This window comes from Balaenoptera musculus, chromosome 11 (assembly GCF_009873245.2).
Source record: "Balaenoptera musculus isolate JJ_BM4_2016_0621 chromosome 11, mBalMus1.pri.v3, whole genome shotgun sequence".
In the NCBI taxonomy this organism is placed as follows: Eukaryota; Metazoa; Chordata; class Mammalia; order Artiodactyla; family Balaenopteridae; genus Balaenoptera; species Balaenoptera musculus.
In genome coordinates, this window is record NC_045795.1 from 23,212,297 (window position 1) to 23,231,554 (window position 19,258).

The 19,258-nt window shown below is 54.8% G+C and overlaps 2 protein-coding genes and 1 long non-coding RNA gene across 6 annotated transcripts; 2 read left to right on the top strand and 1 right to left on the bottom strand.

Moving 5' to 3' along the window:
• The first annotated feature begins 187 nt into the window (after positions 1-187).
• On the top strand, positions 188-5,809 carry GTF2H4 (general transcription factor IIH subunit 4). 3 transcript variants are annotated; one of them, XM_036868896.1, is made up of 14 exons: positions 188-436; positions 1,128-1,214; positions 1,470-1,574; positions 1,934-2,065; positions 2,339-2,435; positions 2,531-2,619; positions 2,834-2,945; positions 3,095-3,163; positions 3,353-3,436; positions 3,681-3,813; positions 3,994-4,124; positions 4,744-4,791; positions 4,965-5,043; positions 5,515-5,806. In XM_036868896.1, exons 1-14 carry the CDS (start codon positions 201-203, stop codon positions 5,685-5,687), a joined length of 1,575 nt encoding a protein of 524 aa, XP_036724791.1. In that variant the 5' UTR covers positions 188-200; the 3' UTR covers positions 5,688-5,806. The 3 variants fall into 3 exon arrangements, with proteins under 3 accessions (XP_036724791.1, XP_036724792.1, XP_036724793.1); XM_036868897.1 differs by having other exon boundaries at positions 3,140-3,163; XM_036868898.1 differs by having other exon boundaries at positions 268-436; positions 1,072-1,214; positions 5,515-5,809.
• Positions 5,110-5,616, bottom strand: LOC118903656. The gene is made up of 2 exons (XR_005021846.1): positions 5,475-5,616; positions 5,110-5,368 (listed from the first exon to the last, which is right to left on the bottom strand). It is a non-coding gene; the product is annotated as an uncharacterized LOC118903656 (long non-coding RNA).
• A 94-nt stretch (positions 5,810-5,903) lies between the features above and the next one.
• Positions 5,904-17,550, top strand: VARS2 (valyl-tRNA synthetase 2, mitochondrial). Of its 2 annotated transcripts, XM_036868865.1 has the most exons (30): positions 5,904-6,076; positions 6,550-6,777; positions 6,912-6,993; positions 7,110-7,210; positions 7,502-7,623; positions 7,992-8,058; positions 8,151-8,248; positions 8,799-8,880; positions 9,051-9,170; positions 9,628-9,739; positions 10,451-10,539; positions 11,054-11,144; positions 11,284-11,411; positions 11,529-11,632; positions 11,819-11,900; positions 12,219-12,295; positions 12,377-12,452; positions 12,738-12,843; positions 13,062-13,132; positions 13,261-13,386; positions 13,605-13,709; positions 13,867-13,935; positions 14,060-14,138; positions 14,259-14,386; positions 14,519-14,671; positions 15,466-15,672; positions 16,361-16,472; positions 16,618-16,793; positions 16,955-17,083; positions 17,200-17,550. In XM_036868865.1, exons 2-30 carry the CDS (start codon positions 6,577-6,579, stop codon positions 17,293-17,295), a joined length of 3,189 nt encoding a protein of 1,062 aa, XP_036724760.1. In that variant the 5' UTR covers positions 5,904-6,076; positions 6,550-6,576; the 3' UTR covers positions 17,296-17,550. The 2 variants fall into 2 exon arrangements, with proteins under 2 accessions (XP_036724760.1, XP_036724761.1); XM_036868866.1 differs by lacking the exons at positions 5,904-6,076; positions 7,502-7,623 and having other exon boundaries at positions 6,637-6,777.
• Positions 17,551-19,258: the final 1,708 nt, after the last annotated feature.

Below are 19,258 nucleotides of genomic sequence, written 5' to 3' on the forward strand. Positions count from 1 at the left end.
CAGGTCGGTTAGATTTGCCGTTGGCCGAGAGGGTGGAGAGCGACGCGGAACAAAGCGGCCCAACCTCTGGTGGCCCCGACTCTCTCAAGTAAAAGCCAGCCTCTCCCCTCTAGGCTTCCCCGCGATGCCTTTTGGGAGTTGTAGTCAGACGCGCTTCAGCTTGCTCCCGGGTGGGGAAAGACAAGACTCCAATTCCCAGTATGCCCTGCGGCGGGCGAGCGCAGCGCCGATTCTCGTCCTCCCTGCTTCTCCACTCCTTCCCTTCTTTTCTGAATCCTCCACTCTGGTCTCCTGTCGGTGAAATCCTTCGACCCTCTCCCATTTTTTTCTCTCATTTTCCGCCATCCTTTTCCCTATTCCCCGGAGCCAATGAGAGACATTGGCTCCGTTTAAGCGACGAGACTTGGAGTGCACGAGGGGGGATCGACACTGAGTGGTAAGGGGGCTGGGAGAGAAGCGGTGGCGGAGGTATAAGAGGAAGAGAGTTGAATGAGAGGCGAGGACTGGGAGGAAAGTAGGGGACAAGTTAGGAGATCAAGCGGTGTGGGTCAGGCTGAATGGGGTGAAGTAGTCTTGGGGGCGGGAAGAGGAAAGAGGTGGAATTGGATTTGGGAGACATGGAGGGGTAAGGTAGTTATTGCCGTGCCCAGCACGAGAAATGGGGCCAAGAAATAGATGGGAAGAACGGACAGATTTGGAGCTTATAGGCTGCTCAGACCAGGAGAGGTAGGAGGGAGAGAGGGTTGGGCTCCAACAAGTCTCTTTGTCACTGCTTAGGTAAAGATGAGACAAGTCATTGAAATACAAAGTTTGCAAATATGGGACAGTTAACAATTCTGCCATCTAGAAATTTAGAGAAGACTGGAGTTGAGGCCAGCAGTGGGGCAAAGAGGCAGGAAAAGAGGGGAGGTTGGTCAGGTTTGGGAGAAACAAGAGATGAGTGACATGAAAAAGGAAACCATAGAAAAGATGCATTCTTGTGGGGGCCAGTGGCTCTGGAGCCAGAGTGAGAAAGGTGAGGGGCAACACTGGCGTGGACTGTGGGGGAACACTAACACTTGCACCTCTCAGGTGATGGAGAGCACCCCTTCCAGGGGTGGACTGAATCGAGTACACCTACAATGCAGGAACCTGCAGGAATTCCTAGGGAGCCTGAGCCCTGGGGTATTGGACCGATTGTATGGGCACCCTGCCACCTGTCTGGCTGTCTTCAGGTGAGGACCCCCTTCATGGCAGGGACCATGGTGGGGAAATGTAATGAGGCCTGCAGACTGGAATAAGTTCTCGTGGGTAGAAGCTTAGCCCTCGTGGGCTTGGAGATTGAAGTGTGCCAAACCAGATGGAGGTAGTGGGGGCAGCAAGACTGGTAAAAGTGTGGGGGGTGAGGTGAGGTGTTTGAGGCCATTGAGAGCAGGGATGCAGTTCTCAGGCAGCTCTGATATTAACATTTTCCCTCTCCTGCCTTACAGGGAGCTCCCATCTTTGGCTAAGAACTGGGTGATGCGGATGCTCTTTCTGGAGCAGCCTTTGCCGCAAGCTGCTGTAGCCCTGTGGGTGAAGAAGGAATTCAGCAAGTGAGTGTCTCCTGCATTCTCAGCCAGATACAAATTTCTCAATAGCCAGGTTTCCCAAACTGCTGTTCTTGGGACACTTCCAGGAAATATTGATGGGAACACCACAAAACTTGTAATTAAGCAAGTTTTGGGAAATTCCGTTTACTGTATTTTGCCTCTTGGAGAGTTGTGAGGTCTGTAAGAAGGCTCTGGTAGGTGTTACAGTAAAGAAATTTGCCTTAAGAAGACACTGATCTTACTCTCACGTGAAACAGTGTTCCAAGGATCACCAGTTCAGAACAGGCAGAAATGGAAGCCTTTATGGGCCTCCTTCTTTCTGTTCTCCGGACATCCCCCTCACCTCTCTGCTTCTGTTCCAGAGCTCAGGAGGAAAGCACGGGGCTGCTAAGCGGCCTCCGTATCTGGCACACCCAGCTGCTCCCTGGTGGTCTCCAGGGCCTCATCCTCAACCCCATATTCCGCCAAAACCTCCGCATTGCCCTTCTGGGTGGGTATGTCACTTACACCTTTTCCTAAGCTAGGCAGGGGAAATAGTGATTAAACTGCTCATTAAACTGCTGGAGGGGAAGCTCCTGAGGGGGCCTCTCTGGAAGCTTGTGGGCTGCACTTTGGAAGCTCCTTTAGGAATAAGTTGGACCAGACATAGCTACATGGTGTAGGAAATGTCTGCCACTCATGGCCCCTGGGGACGAAGGTGGAAAGAGGGCAGAAGGGTGGGTGGGGAACACAGGCAGGGTTCCTTACTCTCGGCCGTCCTGGCATAGGGGCAAGGCCTGGTCTGATGACACAAGTCAACTGGGACCAGACAAGCACGCCCGGGATGTCCCCTCACTTGACAAGTATGCAGAGGAGCGATGGGAGGTGAGGACTTGGGACTCTGTGTGTGTCTCTGCTTGTGCTCCTACTTCCCACGGCCTTTAGAGGCATCCGACTCTGTGTTCTCTTCCGTTCCTCAGGTGGTCCTGCACTTCATGGTGGGATCCCCCAGCGCAGCCGTCAGCCAGGACTTGGCTCAGCTCCTTAGCCAGGCTGGGCTCATGAAGAGGTGAGGAAGCCAGAGGTACAGCGGCTCTGTTTTGCCATCTCCTTGGGTCCCTGCTAAATGGAGTGTCCACATCGGGTCAGGATTGCAGAGGGTTGACTGTAAAAGGAGAGCTGAGCAGAGTACGGCCAGAGATAAACCAAAAAAACTGTGATCACACAGGTGGGATGGTGGCCTTTCTCTGCACACCTCTGCCATGGGCCCTCTCTGTCTCTAGTGCTGAACCTGGAGAGCCGCCCTGCATTACCTCTGCCGGCTTCCAGTTCCTGTTGCTGGACACCCCGGCCCAGCTCTGGTACTTTATGTTGCAGTATCTGCAGACAGCGCAGGTGAGCAGGTCAGGGGCTGCCTGCCGGCATGCTCTGCTCTTCCCAGGACCCACTGAGAGACTGCTGCCCGTAGACTCTGTTCCCTGATTTTTTCTCCTCATTTCCTCCCTCCCATCCCTCCCCCTTTGTCTCTGCCCATTCCTCCCTAGAGTCGGGGCATGGACCTAGTGGAGATTCTCTCCTTTCTCTTCCAGCTCAGCTTCTCTACTCTGGGCAAGGTAAGCTGGGGGCTTGGGTGGGCAAGATGGGAAAAGAGTAGAGAGATGGGAAAGGGAAATGAGGTTATGGGGCAATACAGTGAAAGATAAGAATGAACAAAGATGGGAAAAGAGGGAGTGAGTGTATGGGGTTGGGAAAGGGAGGATGAGATGTGTTTTGGACCCCAGCTGGCCATCTCTCTTCCCTAGGATTACTCTGTGGAAGGTATGAGTGATTCTCTGTTGAACTTCCTGCAACATCTGCGTGAGTTTGGGCTTGTTTTCCAGAGGAAGGTATGAGCACCCAGATACATGGCTTTTAGGGAAGAGGCAGGGTGGTATGGTGCCTTGGCCTTAAAAAGGAGTGGGGTCTCAGGAGGCAGGAAGCAGTTGCCAGGACTGAATGCTTGGGTCCCTCGGGAGAAAAATTGGGAGTTGAGGTTCTGTGCACTGGAAGGAATCTATAATGTCTGAGGAGGAAGATGAAGGGCAGTGACGCCGGAGAGAGGGCCTATTGCCTTTCCCTTCTCCTTTCCAGAGGAAATCTCGGCGTTACTACCCCACGCGACTGGCCATCAATCTCTCGTCAGGTGTTTCTGGGGCTGGGGGCACTGTGCATCAGCCAGGGTTCATTGTCGTGGAAACCAATTACCGGCTGTATGCCTACACGGGTGAGGCTGGACAGAGGGCCCCTGGGAGAGCAGGCTGGGGAGGGGAGTGGGGAAGGGGAAAGAAGGAGGAGGGACTGCCAGTTTCTGGTCATGTAAACTTGGTGGTTTACAGAGCTCTCTGAGGCTTGAGCTCTGGGTGTGGAGGAGCCTCCTAATCCTCTCTTCCTATCCTTGGGTCAGAGTCGGAGCTGCAGATCGCCCTCATTGCCCTTTTCTCTGAGATGCTCTATCGCTTCCCCAACATGGTGGTGGCACAGGTGACCCGGGAGAGTGTGCAGCAGGCCATTGCTAGTGGCATCACAGCCCAACAGGTATCGCCTCTTGGGGAAGGTGCAGGTGGGAAGAAAGGCTGCACCTGGCCTGTGGGGTACAGGGTGGTCACCTCATGGAAGGCTAGCATGGGGTCTGTTATAGTAGGTGGTGGTGACGAGAAATCAAGGCTCTAGGTGTGGGAATAGGTAGACCGTCGAGGGGAAAAGACATGGAAGAAGGACACCACCACTTCCTAGCTGCAGAGATGGTCTAGTTGTTTCTCTTCTCTGAGTCTCAGTTTCCTCATCTGGAAAATGGAAATAATGAGAGTTCTCACCTCATAGGGCTATTGGAAGGATTCAGTGAAATAAAGGTAAAGCATTTAGCTCAGAGCCTGCCATGCAGTAAGTGCTCAAAAATAATAGTTGCTGTTATTTTAAAGATAAAAAAACGAAAAACGAGACTATGGAAAGGACAGATGTGTCAAAGAAGGAGTAGCAGACATCACCAGTGGGAACAGCACCTTGGGACAACAGCTAAACTGGGATGGGTTGAACTGTTGACAGGCATGTGCCCATGAGTTTTTAAACAGTTGATGTTCAGTGACATTAGGTGACAGCTTAGGTAGCTTTCCTGCTTTCTTAAGCCCTTGATCCCAGGTCTTGTCTGTTTTCCTAGATCATCCATTTCCTAAGGACAAGGGCCCACCCAGTGATGCTTAAACAGGTACAAACAGGAGACTGGAGGTACAGACAGCTGCTGGAGGCTGACAGCCCTTGGCACCTGGCGATGAAGTGATGGAAAAGAGAAAGGGGCACCCAAATCTGGGGGATGAGTGGAGGGCTAGGGTTGTCTGGAGTAGTATTCCTGAATCTTACAGCCATCCCTTGCCCCTGCAGACACCTGTGCTGCCCCCCACCATCACGGACCAGATTCGGCTGTGGGAGCTGGAAAGGGACAGACTCCGGTTCACCGAAGGTGAGTGGCTTTTGCGGTTGATTCTTGGTCATTGGCCAGAGGAAGGACAATTCAGTCTTGATGAACTGAAAAAGCTATTCATGCATTTTATTTTTTGTTTACTGCATGGGCTGGTAAACGCATGCACTTTTTATTTTGGGGTGAGTCGGTGGCAGTAAATAAATTGTCTCAAATCTGATTTAAATTTGGATTTAGCTAGAAGAGGGAAATTGGGAGGGATAATTCATAGTAATTTCTCTGGTTTTGGTAAGCATTAATGGGTTTTCTTATTGTATTATACTGCTTTCCTGAATATGGCTGGATCACACTAGTGTTAGGATGAGCCCTGGAAGAGGCAAACATAGAAGATTAGTATTTAAACGTGGTGGATGGCAAGCCCAGACCGCTGCCCTGAGGCTGCCACCCAGGGGCTCCGCGCCTCAGGTTCTCACCTCCTCTCTCTCCCCGTCGCTCCTGACCTGCGGACCCCAGGCGTCCTGTATAACCAGTTCCTGTCGCAAGTGGACTTTGAGCTGCTGCTGGCCCACGCTCGGGAGCTGGGCGTCCTGGTGTTCGAGAACTCGGCCAAGCGGCTTATGGTGGTGACCCCGGCCGGGCACGGCGACGTCAAGCGCTTCTGGAAGCGGCAGAAGCACAACTCCTAAGAGTGGGGGACCGGACCCGGGAGGGCGGGCCGCGTGGAGGGGGGTGCGGCGTCGGAAATCAGGAGTTTTCTTATTCACACGTCGGGACTGTTCTTGTTTAATAAAGTTGTTAAAGTGAACCATGCAGCCCCCGGCGCCTCCCCGAGAGGCCACCCCGCTCCGCGGAGAACGCCCTCCTCCCCGCGTCGACAGCCATTGGACCTGGAGGGGAAGGAGGTGGGGCCGAGGCCAGTTACCGCGCATGCGCCCGGGCGGGGACCCGCCTCCCAGCGCCGCGGTGACCGCGAGTCAAGTTCCGGGGTCCAGTTAGCTGGTGCTCGAGCGCCTGACGCCGCCGCCCCAATCGCCCGCAGCCGCAGGGCGCCCTGGGATAGCGGCGGGCTCACCGGGTGAGCGCGCGGCGGGCAGGCCTTCGGGGAGTGGGAGGTGTTGCGGGGTCAGGACCCACGCGGCGGGACGGGCGGGAAGGCCTGGCACGCGCTGGCTGGGGGCAGTGCGGACGGCCTCTGGGGCAGGCGGACAAGTAGTAACCCTGGCGGGACTCCTTGCTGACTCTCGGGAGCGCTAATGTCCATCATCTGCCAGAATCCCTGAGTCCTTTCCCCTCCTCTGTGTCCGCGGTCACCCCCACGTCGCAGATGAGTAGGTTGAGGGCCTGAGAGTCCTACCCTGTCCTGGAAGAGCCCTGTCGACACCGTGCAATCTAGTCCTCACAGAGGAAGGGTTGTGAGGGAAGGGATGGATACTTAAAGTAACAGACCAGTGCTTGGAGGGAGGCAGAGAATAAGGAGGAGGATGTGATTTTGGGAGGTGTGACCCTCCCTCACCACCCTAACTTCCTAATGTGCTCTCTCTGGAACAGACCTTGGCCCCTTTCCAAGTACTCCCGATGCCTCATTTGCCTCTGGCCTCTTTTCGACCACCACTCTGGGGGTTGAGGCCCTCAAAGGGACTCCCCAGGTCCCATCCCCTTTCCACCCAGTCAGAGCCCAATGGATCAGCCATCTCGCAGAGGAACCGTGAAGCCAAACAGAAGCGCCTGCGACAGAAACAGGCGGCGCTGGAGGCTGGAATCGCCCAGAAGACCAAGGTTAGGGGTCAGACAGCTTGTCCTTGGTTCTCTGAGAAATCGTGGGAGGGAGCTGGAGGAGGAGACTGGCTGGATTCCAGATACCTGGGGTACATTCGAATTGCATCCCCCCTTCTGGTTCCTCCTCTCCGCAGTCACCTGCAGAATCCAGTAAGGCCTGGACTCCTAAGGAGATAGTGTTGTATGAAATCCCCACGGAACACGGTGAAAAGAAAGGTAACTAGGACACTTGAAGGCCTTTTCCCTCACATTTTGGTTGCCCATTTGGTCTGCTGAAATGCAACCTGGGAACAAAACTCAGGAGTTAGTGGAGCTCTCCTCTTCCTCCATAGATGTCTCCCGGCCCCTGCCTCCTGCATACAGTCCCCAATATGTTGAGGCTGCCTGGTACCCTTGGTGGGTGCGAGAGGGCTTCTTCAAACCAGAATATCAGGTTAGTACCTGGTAGGGAGGGGTGCTAAATGGTCCTCAGGGCAGAATGGCCCATGAGGTTGGTGGGCATGAGTCTGGAGCTCGCAACCAGCCACATTGCAGGGGCTGCCAAAAGCAAGGAGAGCTTGCCTTCTCCCTCTGGTGTCTCCAAGGTGTCCACAGGTTTTCCCCTTCCCTGTTATTTGCCCGACTGTTTTTCCCGCAGTTCTTTCTGCCTTGGAGACACCAGAGTGTGCTATTTCCCCAGGGAACATGCAGCCCTCTCTTGCCCTTTGATCTTCCCTTCCTCTAGGCCAGGCTGCCCCAGGCCACACGGGAGACCTTTTCCATGTGTATCCCACCCCCCAATGTCACGGGCTCCCTGCATATTGGGCATGCGCTGACCGTAGCCATACAGGACGCCCTCGTGCGCTGGTGAGACGGGAATGGGGCTGCTTGAGTTCTTGGAGGGGAAGGAGAAAGTGGGAAGGAGTGAGGATAAACAAACATGTAAGACCAGGGATTCCTGTGAGGGTTTTTCTTTTCTTTTCTTTTTAAAAATATTTTATTTATTTGGTTGCTCCAGGTCTTAGTTGCGGCAGGTGGGCTCCCTAGTTGCGGCTCGTGGGCTCCTTAGTTGCACTCGCCAGCTCCTTAGTTGCGGCACGTGAACTTTTAGTTGTGGCATGTATGTGGGATCTAGTTCCCTGACCAGGGATCAAACCCCGGACCCCTGCATTGGGAGCGCAGAGTCTTAACCACTGCGCCACCAGGGAAGTCCCATGACGGTATTTCTTTTGCAGGCACCGGATGCGTGGGGATCAGGTGCTGTGGGTCCCTGGATCAGATCATGCAGGGATTGCTACTCAAGTATGTCTTTCGCCACTTTTCCTTTTCTTGGGTGAGAGAGTTCTTCCCCCAAAGCGACCTGATTCTCTGTTTGCCCCCTCATCTTGCTGTAGGCTGTGGTGGAGAAACAGCTGTGGAAGGAGCGAGGAGTGAGGAGACACGAGCTGAGCCGGGAAGACTTCCTTAGGGAGGTGTGGAAGTGGAAGGAGGAGTGAGTATGGTGGGCAGGACTGGAGGGGCCGAGACAGCAGGTTTGGGTCCTGGCTTCCCAGCCCCTCTCTCCTAACATGTAGTCAAGGCTTTTTCCATTCAGTCCTAACTTCCTGTGGTGACTTAAGCTCTGAAGCCCCTTAGCATTTGGTGGGGTCTCCAAGCTTTGTGTGTGTGTGTGTGTGTGTGTGTGTGTGTGTGTGTGTGTATTGTATATGTTAAAATGTAGATATTTGTGTATATGTATGTATATATATGTATGTATATATGTATGTTTTTCCCTCTATTTATCCCATTTTCCCTTGCTTAGATTTCATCATCTCTCCTCAGCCATTCCCACTTTCCATCCACTTGAAATTACCCTCTTTCTTCCAGGTCTGTTAACACATACCATCTTCTCTGTAAAGCTTCTTTGGGTTTCTCACAAATCAGCTCTCCCTTCCCGTTACTGTAGAACTTTATGCTTCTTTCAGTGTCAAAGAAGGCCCCATACTGGGTTTGTCTGTGTCCATTAGCTTCTAGAGGCTAAACCAATGCCGTACTCACTCCAGGAAAGGTGGAGAGATCTGTGAGCAGCTCCGAGTGCTGGGGGCCTCCCTGGACTGGGACCGAGAGTGTTTTACCATGGATGCCGTGAGTGTTCCGTGCCGTGGTCCCTGTGGGTGTCGGGGAGGTGTTTAGAGCTCTGTGCAGGGAGGCGGGTTGCTGTGTGTGTTGCGGTAGCAGGGTGGGATGCCCGGGTCCCTGAGTGGGGTGATGGGCTGAGAAGAGGCTGTTGGATGTGGACACTCAGATCATTCTAGGGCTCCTCAGTGGCTGTGACAGAAGCTTTCGTGCGGCTCTACAAGGCTGGGTTGTTGTACCGGAGCCGGCAGCTTGTCAACTGGTCGTGTGCTTTACGCTCTGCCATCTCGGATATTGAGGTGAGGCAGAGAAGGAGAGGTGGGTTTGTGAGAGCTCTGAGGCAGGGGGAGAGCTTGGACTTGGGAGCCAGACTGCCTGGATTCACATCTGAGTCTGGCCACCTCCCAGCTGTGTGGCTCCTGGCAGGCTGTTAGTTTCTGTCAGCCTCAGTTTCCTCAGTCTGTAAATTAGGGGTGATGGAAATGCCTGTGTCATGGGCGTGTTGTGAGAATTCAGTGAGAACTCCTGGAAGGTGCTCGGCACAACACCTGTGCGTGGTTTAAGTGCTTGGTGAATATTTTCTGTAACTGTGGCTGCACAAGGATTAGGTGAGGGAAGGGAGGTGGCTCCTGAATCCTGCAAGTGGCTTTTAGATGGGTTGCAGGGAGGCGGGGCCGTGGATGAATGGAGGTGGGAAGCTGGGTGCAAGCCTTGCAGAAAGGCTGCTCTCTGACCCTGCTTTTTCCACGCCTCCAGGTGGAGAGCCGGCCCCTCCCTGGCTGCACGGAGCTTCGGTTGCCTGACTCCCCCACCCCTGTGTCTTTTGGCCTCCTCTTTTCCGTGGCCTTCCCCGTGGATGGAGAGCCTGGTGAGGGTAGTCCTTGGAAAGGTCACCCACTTGTCTCTGCTTCCCCTGTTTTCTCAAGCCCATGTTGGGCTGATGGAGGGAACCCCCCAGCCTATCTCCCACATGACATAAGGAACCTTGGTAGTGTTGCGTCCTCATGGGCACTCACCCTGGGTATCCTGGGCCATGTAAGAAAAGTGCACGTGGTCACTGCCCTGTGGGAGCTTCATAATTCTGCAGGAGGCTGCTACCCCCGGAAGAGACAAAAGATCAGTTCTGCAGCGTGGTTTGAACAATAAGTGTTCCCAAGAGTTTGGAGAAGGGGAAGATAGATGAGCTGGAATAGTCAGAGGACGTTTCTTGTAGGAGAGGCTGCTGCTTGCCCCAAAGAATGCACAGCATTTATGATCAGGGCACCGAGAACCCCCAGTGTCCTCTGTGCACCAAGCAAGGATTCTAGTTGTATTTATTAACATTCTGTCCTTGTCTCACAAGCAAGTTATTGAGGAATTCCGCAGCACCAGACACCCCCTCAGGCCTCTGGTCATTAGCTTGGGGGAAACCTCAGGCTCCTGTAGACACTGGTCCTAGTTTTCTCTAGTTACTCCTGGGGGCCTGCTCAACTTTGACCATCCCTGTCCCCTCCCTTTGCCAGTTCTTCTGGCTTTAGCTTTGTCAGGAGTGTGGGGTGAGGGCGAGGACCAACTTTAAGTGCTTGAATTTTGTCTTCAGATGCAGAAGTTGTGGTAGGAACCACGAGGCCAGAGACGTTGCCTGGAGATGTGGCTGTGGCCGTCCATCCCGATGACTCCCGATACATGGTAATACACAGCGCGCTCTCTGCCACCTGGCCTTCCCACCCCCATCCTCTTCCCTTCCTTTTAGAATGGCAGCTTCTCCTCTCTGCTTTCTCTTCCCTTTCCTAAGATTTCCCTCATCTCAGTTCTCCAGTGTCTCTGAGTCTACTCCCTTCTCTTCCTGATGTTACACTTCAGCTCAGGGGCTGACAAACTATGGCCCGTGGGCCAGATCCACCTGCTGCCTGTTTTTGTACGAGCCACCCTCGTTCCCTCTGTATCGTCTGCAGCTACATCATGTGTTATCTAACTCGGCCATGGTGGCGGAGTGGAGTTTTTGTACAGAGACTGAATTTGCCTCTTGGCCTGTAAAGCTTAAAATATTTATACTCTGGTCCCTTAAGAAAAAGTTTACCGAGCCCTGCTCTGGCTCTTTACCTTCTGGTTTTCACCCTCATATTCCCAGGGTTCTCATGCCCACCCCAGACCCTTCCATCCCACACACATGCCTGTCCTTGTTCCCTCTCCTTCCCTTCAGCATCTACATGGGCGACAACTTCATCATCCCTTGACGGGGCAGCTTCTCCCCCTTATCACAGACTGTGCTGTTCAGCCACACCTGGGCACAGGTGAGTGGGGGCAGGGGAGAGAGAGGAAGTCAGGGCTTCTGGGGGACGAGAGGGAGAGATAGGGTAGCGTGGGCGATGACGATACATCTGAAAAAGTCAGGGTCAGGGTTCAGTGCTTACGTCAGTTCTGCGCCCCTAGGGGCAGTGAAGGTGACTCCAGCTCACAGCCCTGCCGATGCTGAGCTGGGGGCCCGACACGGCTTGAGCCCCCTGAGTGTCATTGCGGAGGATGGGACCATGACCTCCCTCTGTGGGGACTGGCTGCAGGTAGTACCAGCTCAGTGATACCCTGTCCTTTGGGGGCACCCTCTGCCCCATCTCCCCTCTCCCACTTTCTTGTTTTCCTAGCAGCCTTTAAGCTTTCCTGTTGCTGCTTTTCCCCAGGGTCTTCACCGATTTGTGGCCCGGGAAAAGATTCTGTCGGCACTGAGGGAACGGGGCCTGTTCCGGGGATTCCAGGACCACCCTATGGTGCTGCCCATTTGCAGGTAACCCCATTTTCACTCCTTTCCATAGGGACCACCCCAGATGGGAATGGATGAAGCTTAAGAGTGACCGCAGGGTGGGCTGTGCACCCCTTATGCTAGAATACAAGCTCTGTGTCAGTGTTGTTTGCTGCTGTATCCTCAGTGCTTGAGGGCCTGGCACGTAGTCGGGTCCTGTGTCCCTTTCAGCCGTTCCGGGGATGTGGTAGAATACCTACCGAAGAGCCAGTGGTTTGTCCGCTGCCGGGAAATGGGGGACAGAGCTGCCAAGGTGAGGCTGCAGTGTGAGGAGGGCCTGGGGCCTGGGCCGGGGGACTCCCTGAGCAGTGGAATGAAGAAACAGGGGGGCTGGGGGCCCTTCTGCCCCCCAGACCTCTCTAGCTGTGCTCGTTGAGAGGAGAGCTGTGGGGATGGAGGCCTGGTGCACAGAAAGGGCTGGCTTGCATCCTCACTCAAGCCCAGAATCTTCTCAGGAGGCTTGGGAGGTTCTTCCTGAGTTTTAGAACCACCTCAGAGACCACTTGTCCCATTCATGGGGGGTTGAGAGGTGCAGGAAGGGAAGCACCGTCTAAAGGTCCTTTCCCTCCAGGCTGTGGAGTCAGGGGCCCTGGAGCTCAGTCCCTCCTTCCACCAGAAGAACTGGCAGCACTGGTTTTCCCACACTGGGTAAGGAGAAGGGGGGGCTCTCAGGAGATGGGGAGGGGGCCCACTGGTTATGCTAGGAAATCACTCGTGTCCTCCCGGCAGGGACTGGTGTGTCTCCCGGCAGCTGTGGTGGGGTCATCAGATTCCAGCCTACCTGGTTGTAGAGGAACACACACAGGTTGGTAGGAAGAAGCGGAAGGGAGGGCTGGGTGTGGCTGAAAGAGCCTTAGCACAGGAGTCCGAGGACTTCCAGTGCTGGTCCCAGCTCCCTGCCTTTGCTGTGCTTTCTGGTCTTGGTCTCGTAAACATCTGTTGTGTGATCAGAGCTCCTGAGCTGGCGATTCTTCATCCCACCACCAGAGGGTGCTGGCCATTCTCAGACCACCTGAGAACATGAAAACTCAGTGGTGTTTCACACCTGTCAGGTGCTGTTCTTCCTCACTCTTCCCTACCCCTTCTGCAGGGCGACACGAAGGACTGTTGGGTGGTCGGGCGGACAGAGGCTGAGGCCAGAGAAGTAGCTGCAGAATTGACAGGGAGACCAGGGGCGGAGCTGACCCTGGAGAGGGGTGGGTACTGAAGCTGGGGAGGGCAGGGGAGGGCGTCTGGGTGTTTGAGGGAGCAGGTAGTGAGGTAGAGAAGGTAGGGTCGGGAAAGCTGGGAATGGGGCAGAGGGCTCGACCCCTGGTCTCTGTGGGTGGGGCTTGGGCTGGAAAGGTGGGTAGCAGTGGGCCGAGGTTCTGAAGCTGAGGTTCCAATTGTTCCCATTCCCCGTTCTGTTTTCCAGACCCCGATGTCCTGGATACCTGGTTCTCCTCAGCTCTTTTCCCCTTTTCTGCCCTGGGCTGGCCCCAAGAGGTGAGGTGGGTTGAGAGGAAGAGAGTGAAGGTGGGGATGAGGAAGTGGCCCCCAGGGCCCCCAGAGAGTCTTGAGAAGAGCTGGAGGCCCTGGGCTTAGGCCTCTCACTGCTTATCTTTTTCTCCTAGACCCCAGACCTGGCTCACTTCTACCCCCTGTCACTTTTGGAAACGGGCAGTGACCTCTTGCTGTTCTGGGTGGGCCGCATGGTCATGTTGGGGACCCAGCTCACAGGGCAGCTCCCCTTCAGCAAGGTAATGGCCCTTTGGTACCCTGCCCCTCTCTGTGACTCCCCAGTCTTCCCCAAGCCTTGTTGTCCATTCTAACCCCTAATGTGGGGTTTTCTGTGTTCCCAGTTCCTTTGTCCTGATTCACTTCCCAGCCTAACCCCTAAAGCCCGGAGGACAGCCAGGGGATCCTCCAGGGTAAAGTTCTCCAGGCCCCCCTCTGCTGACCCCCGTCATGCCCCCAGGTGTTGCTGCACTCCATGGTTCGGGACAGGCAGGGCCGGAAGATGAGCAAGTCGCTGGGGAATGTGCTGGACCCACGGGACATCATCAGTGGGGTGGAACTGCAGGTCAGGATGAAGGGCCTGAAGAGGGATGGGGTTTTCAGGAGAGAGGAAGGCAGGGGAGGGGCCGGCAGGGAGGGCTGGAGCTGGGAGGGTCAGTAGGCGGGGCCCTTGTAGGGGTAGGGTCTTCCACTGAGGCCAGTGAATTACTCACCCACCCCAGGTGCTGCAGGAGAAGCTGAGGGATGGGAACTTGGACCCCGCAGAGCTGGTGATCGCGGCCTCAGCACAGGTGAGTCGCCAGTGTCTGACCCATCCCAGCCTCTAGCTCGTGGCCACCAGGTTCCTCTGCAACCCAGCTTCTGGCCCTGCAGCCTCATAGGCAGCTGCCACCCCTCTTCTCTTTCTGGTTGCAGAGAAAGGACTTCCCTCATGGAATCCCCGAGTGTGGGACAGATGCCCTGAGATTCGCCCTGTGCTCCCATGGGGCCCTGGGTAAGCCTGAGCGAGGGCAGCCGGCAGCGGCCCCTGTGCGGTGGGGCAGGGCGGGGCAGGGCCAAGGACTCCCCGTGCAGCCACCACCAGTGCACGCTCCCTCCTGTCTCTCCCTCCCAGGGGGCGACTTGCACCTGTCTGTCTCTGAGGTCCTGAGCTTCAGACATTTCTGCAATAAGATCTGGAATGCCCTGCGCTTTATCCTGAATGCTCTTGGGGAGAAATTCATACCCCAGCCTGCAGAGGAGGTAAGAGAGAAAGAAGGGGTGCTTGGGAGCTGGGTAGTCCGACATCTGAGGCTTGGTGGAGGCATCTAGAAGGAGAGGAGGCAGCGGAGTGGGAGTCAAGCTGTTCCACCCTGAAGCCCCTTCTGCCCGCAGCTGTCCCCCGCCTCCCCCATGGACGCCTGGATCCTCAGCTGCCTGGCCCGCACTGCCCGGGACTGCGAGCGGGGCTTCCTCACCTGCGAGCTCGCGCTCGTCACCCACGCCCTGCACCACTTCTGGCTTCACAACCTCTGTGATGTCTACTTGGTGAGTGAGGCGAGGGCATTCCCCCTGCAGACCTGCTTCCTCTTCCCTAGCGGAGAGCTCTGAACTGGGTTCCTAATTCTGCCCTCCGGACAGGAAGACAGATGAGATGGGGAAATCCTAATTCCCCTCTTCCCTGGGACTGGCCTGGGCGCTGTTCCCTGCTTGTCACCAGAAGAGAGAGGAGGAGGAGGGGAGATTTCTAGAAAACCCAGTCTGACAAAGCAGGATTGGGAGGCAGATGGAGATTTTTTTTTAGTCCCTGTGATTGCTCAGTTTGGACCCCGGGCAGGCTGGGAGCTGGGAGCGGACAAGGAGGAAGAGTAGGGGTCTTTAGACCAAGGGCTTCTCTCAGAGGGAGGGCTTGTTAACCGCGGAGTGTCAGTCCCACCGCCAGAGCAGCTCAGCCAGCAGGTTGGGGGGTGGCTGGCAAGAATGTTCATTTCTTGTCCCAGGTGATGCTGACACTGATGGCCCAGGACCACTGCCCTAGATTTCTGTTTCTCAACTTTTTAAAAAATTTCTGTCTCTTTTTGATTAAAAAAAACTCAGTGCTTTTCATCCTAAACAACACAAACCTCCCTAACAATTTAATTCCCCACCCATCCCTGAGAGTCCCTGCCCTAGATTTCCCGTTGTCACACGCTCCACACTGTGTCCAGGGACAGTTGATGGTCTCAGAGATGCTGGGTGCTCCTGCCCGTGTTTACCCACAGCATCCCCACTGGTAGGGCGGCGAGCGTGTGGAGGAAGGACATGGCCGTGGACGTCCCCTGACCCGTTGGCCTCCTCCCTAGGAGGCTGTGAAGCCGGTGCTGTTGCACTTGCCCCACCCCCCGGGGCCTCTTCAGGTCCTGTTCTCCTGCGCTGACGTTGGTCTCCGCCTCCTCGCCCCGCTGATGCCCTTCCTGGCTGAAGAGCTCTGGCAGAGGCTGCCGCCCAGGCCTGGTGGCGCCCCTGCCCCCAGCATCTGTGTTGCCCCCTACCCCAGTGCCCGCAGCTTGGTGAGTCACGTCCATGGAGTCTTGGAGTGGGACTTCTGGTAAAGGCTTGGGGAGCAGTCTTCTAGAAGGGCTTGCTGCTGTGGGGTCGTTGACAGTGGTGGTCTGTATTTTGCCGTGGAGTCTTTGGGAGGATGGATTGTTCCTGTAGGGCTGGGTGTTGGGGGCAGTATTAGCAAGTGGTTAGAGTAGGACGTTGTCACCAGACTGACACTAGCTGTGTGACTGTGTATCGGTTAGTAATAGTACATGTCATGGTTGTGATGAGATTAGTTGTTAGTGATAGGATATCCCAAAAATCTTAGTGCAGTTTTAAGCTTTAATAACTTGAGAAGGATAAAATGCTACAAACTCACCCAAAAAATAATTCTAAAGTTTAACTCAATTTCTTTTTTACTTACTTGATTTTGTGAGTTTTGAATAATATCTTTTAAATTCTGATTTTTGGTTGTTTGTCATCTCCAGTCATAGCGACTAAACAGACATTAACCAGCGATCATCTAAGACCTTCTTAGATGACACCCCGGTTTTTGCCATGTTCCATTCCTTGAGGTGGTGAATTATGTGTGTGGTGGAGAGAGCAGATCGTTGCTCTAAGGAGATAGGGGTGGGCGGGTGGAGGTTAGAGCCAGGAGAGTTGAGACCAAGTCTCCCAGGTGCCCGCTTATCGACTCTGGGTGCCCATCTCCAGGAGCACTGGCACCAGCCCGAGCTGGAGCGGCACTTCTCCCGGGTCCAGGAGGCTGTGCAGGCGCTGAGGGCTCTCCGCGCCACGTACCAGCTCACCAAGGCCCGGCCCCGAGGTGAGGCGGGCCCTGGGCTCCTGAGTCTCTGCAGACAGGAGGGGCTGGTGGGGAGGAGGGGGAGCCTGGAGGACAGAGCCCAGAGTTAGGAGGTGCAGGATGAGGAGCTGATCTCTTGACCCTGACAGTTTCCTTTCCTCCCCAGTGCTGCTGCAGAGCTCAGAGCCAGGAGACCAGGGCCTCTTTGAGGCCTTCCTGGAGCCCCTGGGCACCCTGGGCCACTGTGGGGCTGTGGGCCTTCTACCGCCAGCTGCAGCAGCTCCCTCGGGCTGGGCCCAGGCCCCTCTCAGTGACACCGTTCAGGTCTACATGGAGCTGCAGGTGACCAGAGGAGACTGGAGGAGGGAGGGGTGGGGTTGAAAAGGATGTTGGGAGGAGGGCAAGGGGCGGGTTCTATAAAAGTGAGGAGGGATCTTAGAATGGGGGGAAGGGCATGCTGGGTGGACTGCAGATGTCTGAGCCTTCTCTCTGTTCTTCCGCAGGGCCTGGTGGACCCCCAGACCCACCTACCTCGGCTAGCTGCCCGAAGACACAAGTTGCAGAAGCAGCTTGATGGCCTCATAGCCCGGACCCCATCAGAGGGAGAGGCAGAGACTCAGAGGCAGCAGAGGGTGAGGCTGGGGCAGGCGACCCAGGATGCCCGACTCCCTAAGGGAATGTGGGCTGGGGACAGGGGTGGTGGGGGGAGGCTATACCTCGATCCTCACCTGCTTCTCTCCTTGCCCAGCTTTCTTCCCTCCAGTTGGAATTGTCAAAACTGGACAAGGCGGCCTCTCACATCCGGCACTTGATGGATGTGTCTCCCAGCCCTGGGGAGCTCTGAGCTCTAACCATCCCTGGTAGCTTTCCTGCCTCCCAGACCCGCCTTTGAGGAAAGGTTCGGCAACTGTCATGGTGCCGTGGAGCCTCAGAGACCGTGTGGTCCAGTTCCCTCCTTCGTCAATGAGGAAACAGACTGGTTTGGTCAGAGTGACTGGGTGTCCTCGAGACGCTCATGTTTTTGCCGCAGCCTCCCTCCTATGCAGTCCCACCTGGAAGTTTAGGAATGAGGAAATTCAGATAAACTTAAGAACCCAAACATGTCTGCTTGTGGTCCTTTTGTCCCTCTTTCCCCCAGCGGTGACTTTCCGCCTCTTGGTTGTTCCCTGACACTTTGGTCTGGGAGAGAGGCGGGTGGCCTCTTAGCGCTGGTTTCTGGGCCACAGTGGGAGTGTGGGTGCTGGGCGGGGCCGCCCTCATTGGAGGAAGGAGGAGCTCTCGGTAGGGCCTGGGAGCAGTGACCTGGCTTCCACCTACTTCCTGCACTTACTGACAATGGCCCGACTTCTGCAGGCCCTCCCTCTTCTGCTTCTCACCGGAAGGAAGCTTCCCTGCTTCTTGGCCTTATCGCCAAGGGTGCTGAGAGGATCAGGGACTTCCTGCAGGCCTAAGGGGAGCTGTAGGTTGTGCTGGGGATTGAGTTCCCCCCTGCTTCTGTGTACCTGAAACCAGAGTGCCAGGGACACACCGCCCAGCCCCAGGCAGGGATATACACATGCACAGATGCCCACCTAGCCACCTCCACCTCCAACACCTTGTCTCATTGGTGGAATTCAGGGGCCTGGCCCTTCCACACCCAAGTGACATTCTGTCCAGCAGCTCTGAGAAGCTACTGTATGTGGCAGGCCTATACTGGGCTGAGTCCTCTGTGGTGCCATTTAATCCTCCCAAGAACCTCATGAGGTGGATATTTGCTCCATTTTAGAGTTGAAGAAACATGCTCAGGGAATAAAAGTAACTAGTCCAAAGTGTCAACTGGGATTCAACCCAGTAAGTTAGGTGCAAGTTTTCTAACTGCTGTAACCAAGCTTCAAAGATAATGGTGGCTAACCTATAAAAATACTGAATCACTGTGTTGTACACCTGAAACTGATATTGTAAATCAACTATACTTCAACTCAAAAATAAAAAATAAAAGTTATTTAAAAAAAAACAACAACAAAGATAATGGCTCAGACGAGATGGGTGTTTCTTTTGCTTGGCAGAAGCAGTGCAGGACTCTGCGATAGAGGGTCCCATACCCCTTTTGATCTTACTTTCCTGACATTTTGATACACTCTTCCCAACTCTGGGTCTAAGATCTTCTCCCACCACTATATCCACATCCCACCCAGAGGGAAAGGAAAAGGAGGGAGTGAGCACCTTGCTTTTTCCCTTCCCCCAGTTCAACAAGTATTTCTTGAGCACCTATTATATGCTGGGCCCTATTCTGGACCGTTGGATTCATCAATGAATGAAACAAATCTCTCTGCCATTGTAGTTCTTTCATTCTAGCAGGGAAAGTCAGAAATAACACATGTAAATAAATAAACCAGTGTGTCTGAAGGTCATAAATGCCAGGGGGGAAAAGGGTGGAATAAGGTAGGGGGCTCGGGTGCATATGTGTGTTGGGGGGAGGCAGGCTGTAATATGAAATGGGTCAGGGCAGAACTCATTGTAAAGGTGAGATTTAAGTAAAGACTTGTAGGAGGTACAGGAATTAGCCAAGTGGATGTCTGGGAGAAGAGTGTTCCAGGTAGAGGGAAGAGCCAGAGCAAAACACTAAGATGGGAGTACACCTGGAGAGCTCAAAGAGTAGCAAGGAGGTGGTAGGGGGTGGGGGGGAGAGTGAGAGGTGAACTCAGGAAGGTAAGGGATGTGGTAGGGGTCAGGGAAGGCTCAAGGCAATCATCTAGACCTGTGCTGTCCAAAATGGTAGCCACAAAATGGTAGCCACTTGATTATCTAAATTAAATAAAACTAAACAT

What these genes read in the sequence shown, in the direction of transcription:
- GTF2H4 (XM_036868896.1), top strand. Translation starts at nt 201, where the DNA reads ATGCCCTGCGGCGGGCGAGCGCAGCGCCGATTCTCGTCCTCCCTGCTT. An exon ending in GCTTCTCTACTCTGGGCAAG is followed by an intron (nt 3,164 to 3,352) that starts GTAAGCTGGGGG and finishes TCTCTTCCCTAG; the next exon opens with GATTACTCTGTGGAAGGTAT. An exon ending in CAGACTCCGGTTCACCGAAG is followed by an intron (nt 5,044 to 5,514) that starts GTGAGTGGCTTT and finishes TGCGGACCCCAG; the next exon opens with GCGTCCTGTATAACCAGTTC.
- VARS2 (XM_036868865.1), top strand. Translation starts at nt 6,577, where the DNA reads ATGCCTCATTTGCCTCTGGCCTCTTTTCGACCACCACTCTGGGGGTTG. An exon ending in ATGCAGGGATTGCTACTCAA is followed by an intron (nt 8,059 to 8,150) that starts GTATGTCTTTCG and finishes ATCTTGCTGTAG; the next exon opens with GCTGTGGTGGAGAAACAGCT. An exon ending in TCAGTGGGGTGGAACTGCAG is followed by an intron (nt 13,710 to 13,866) that starts GTCAGGATGAAG and finishes CACCCACCCCAG; the next exon opens with GTGCTGCAGGAGAAGCTGAG.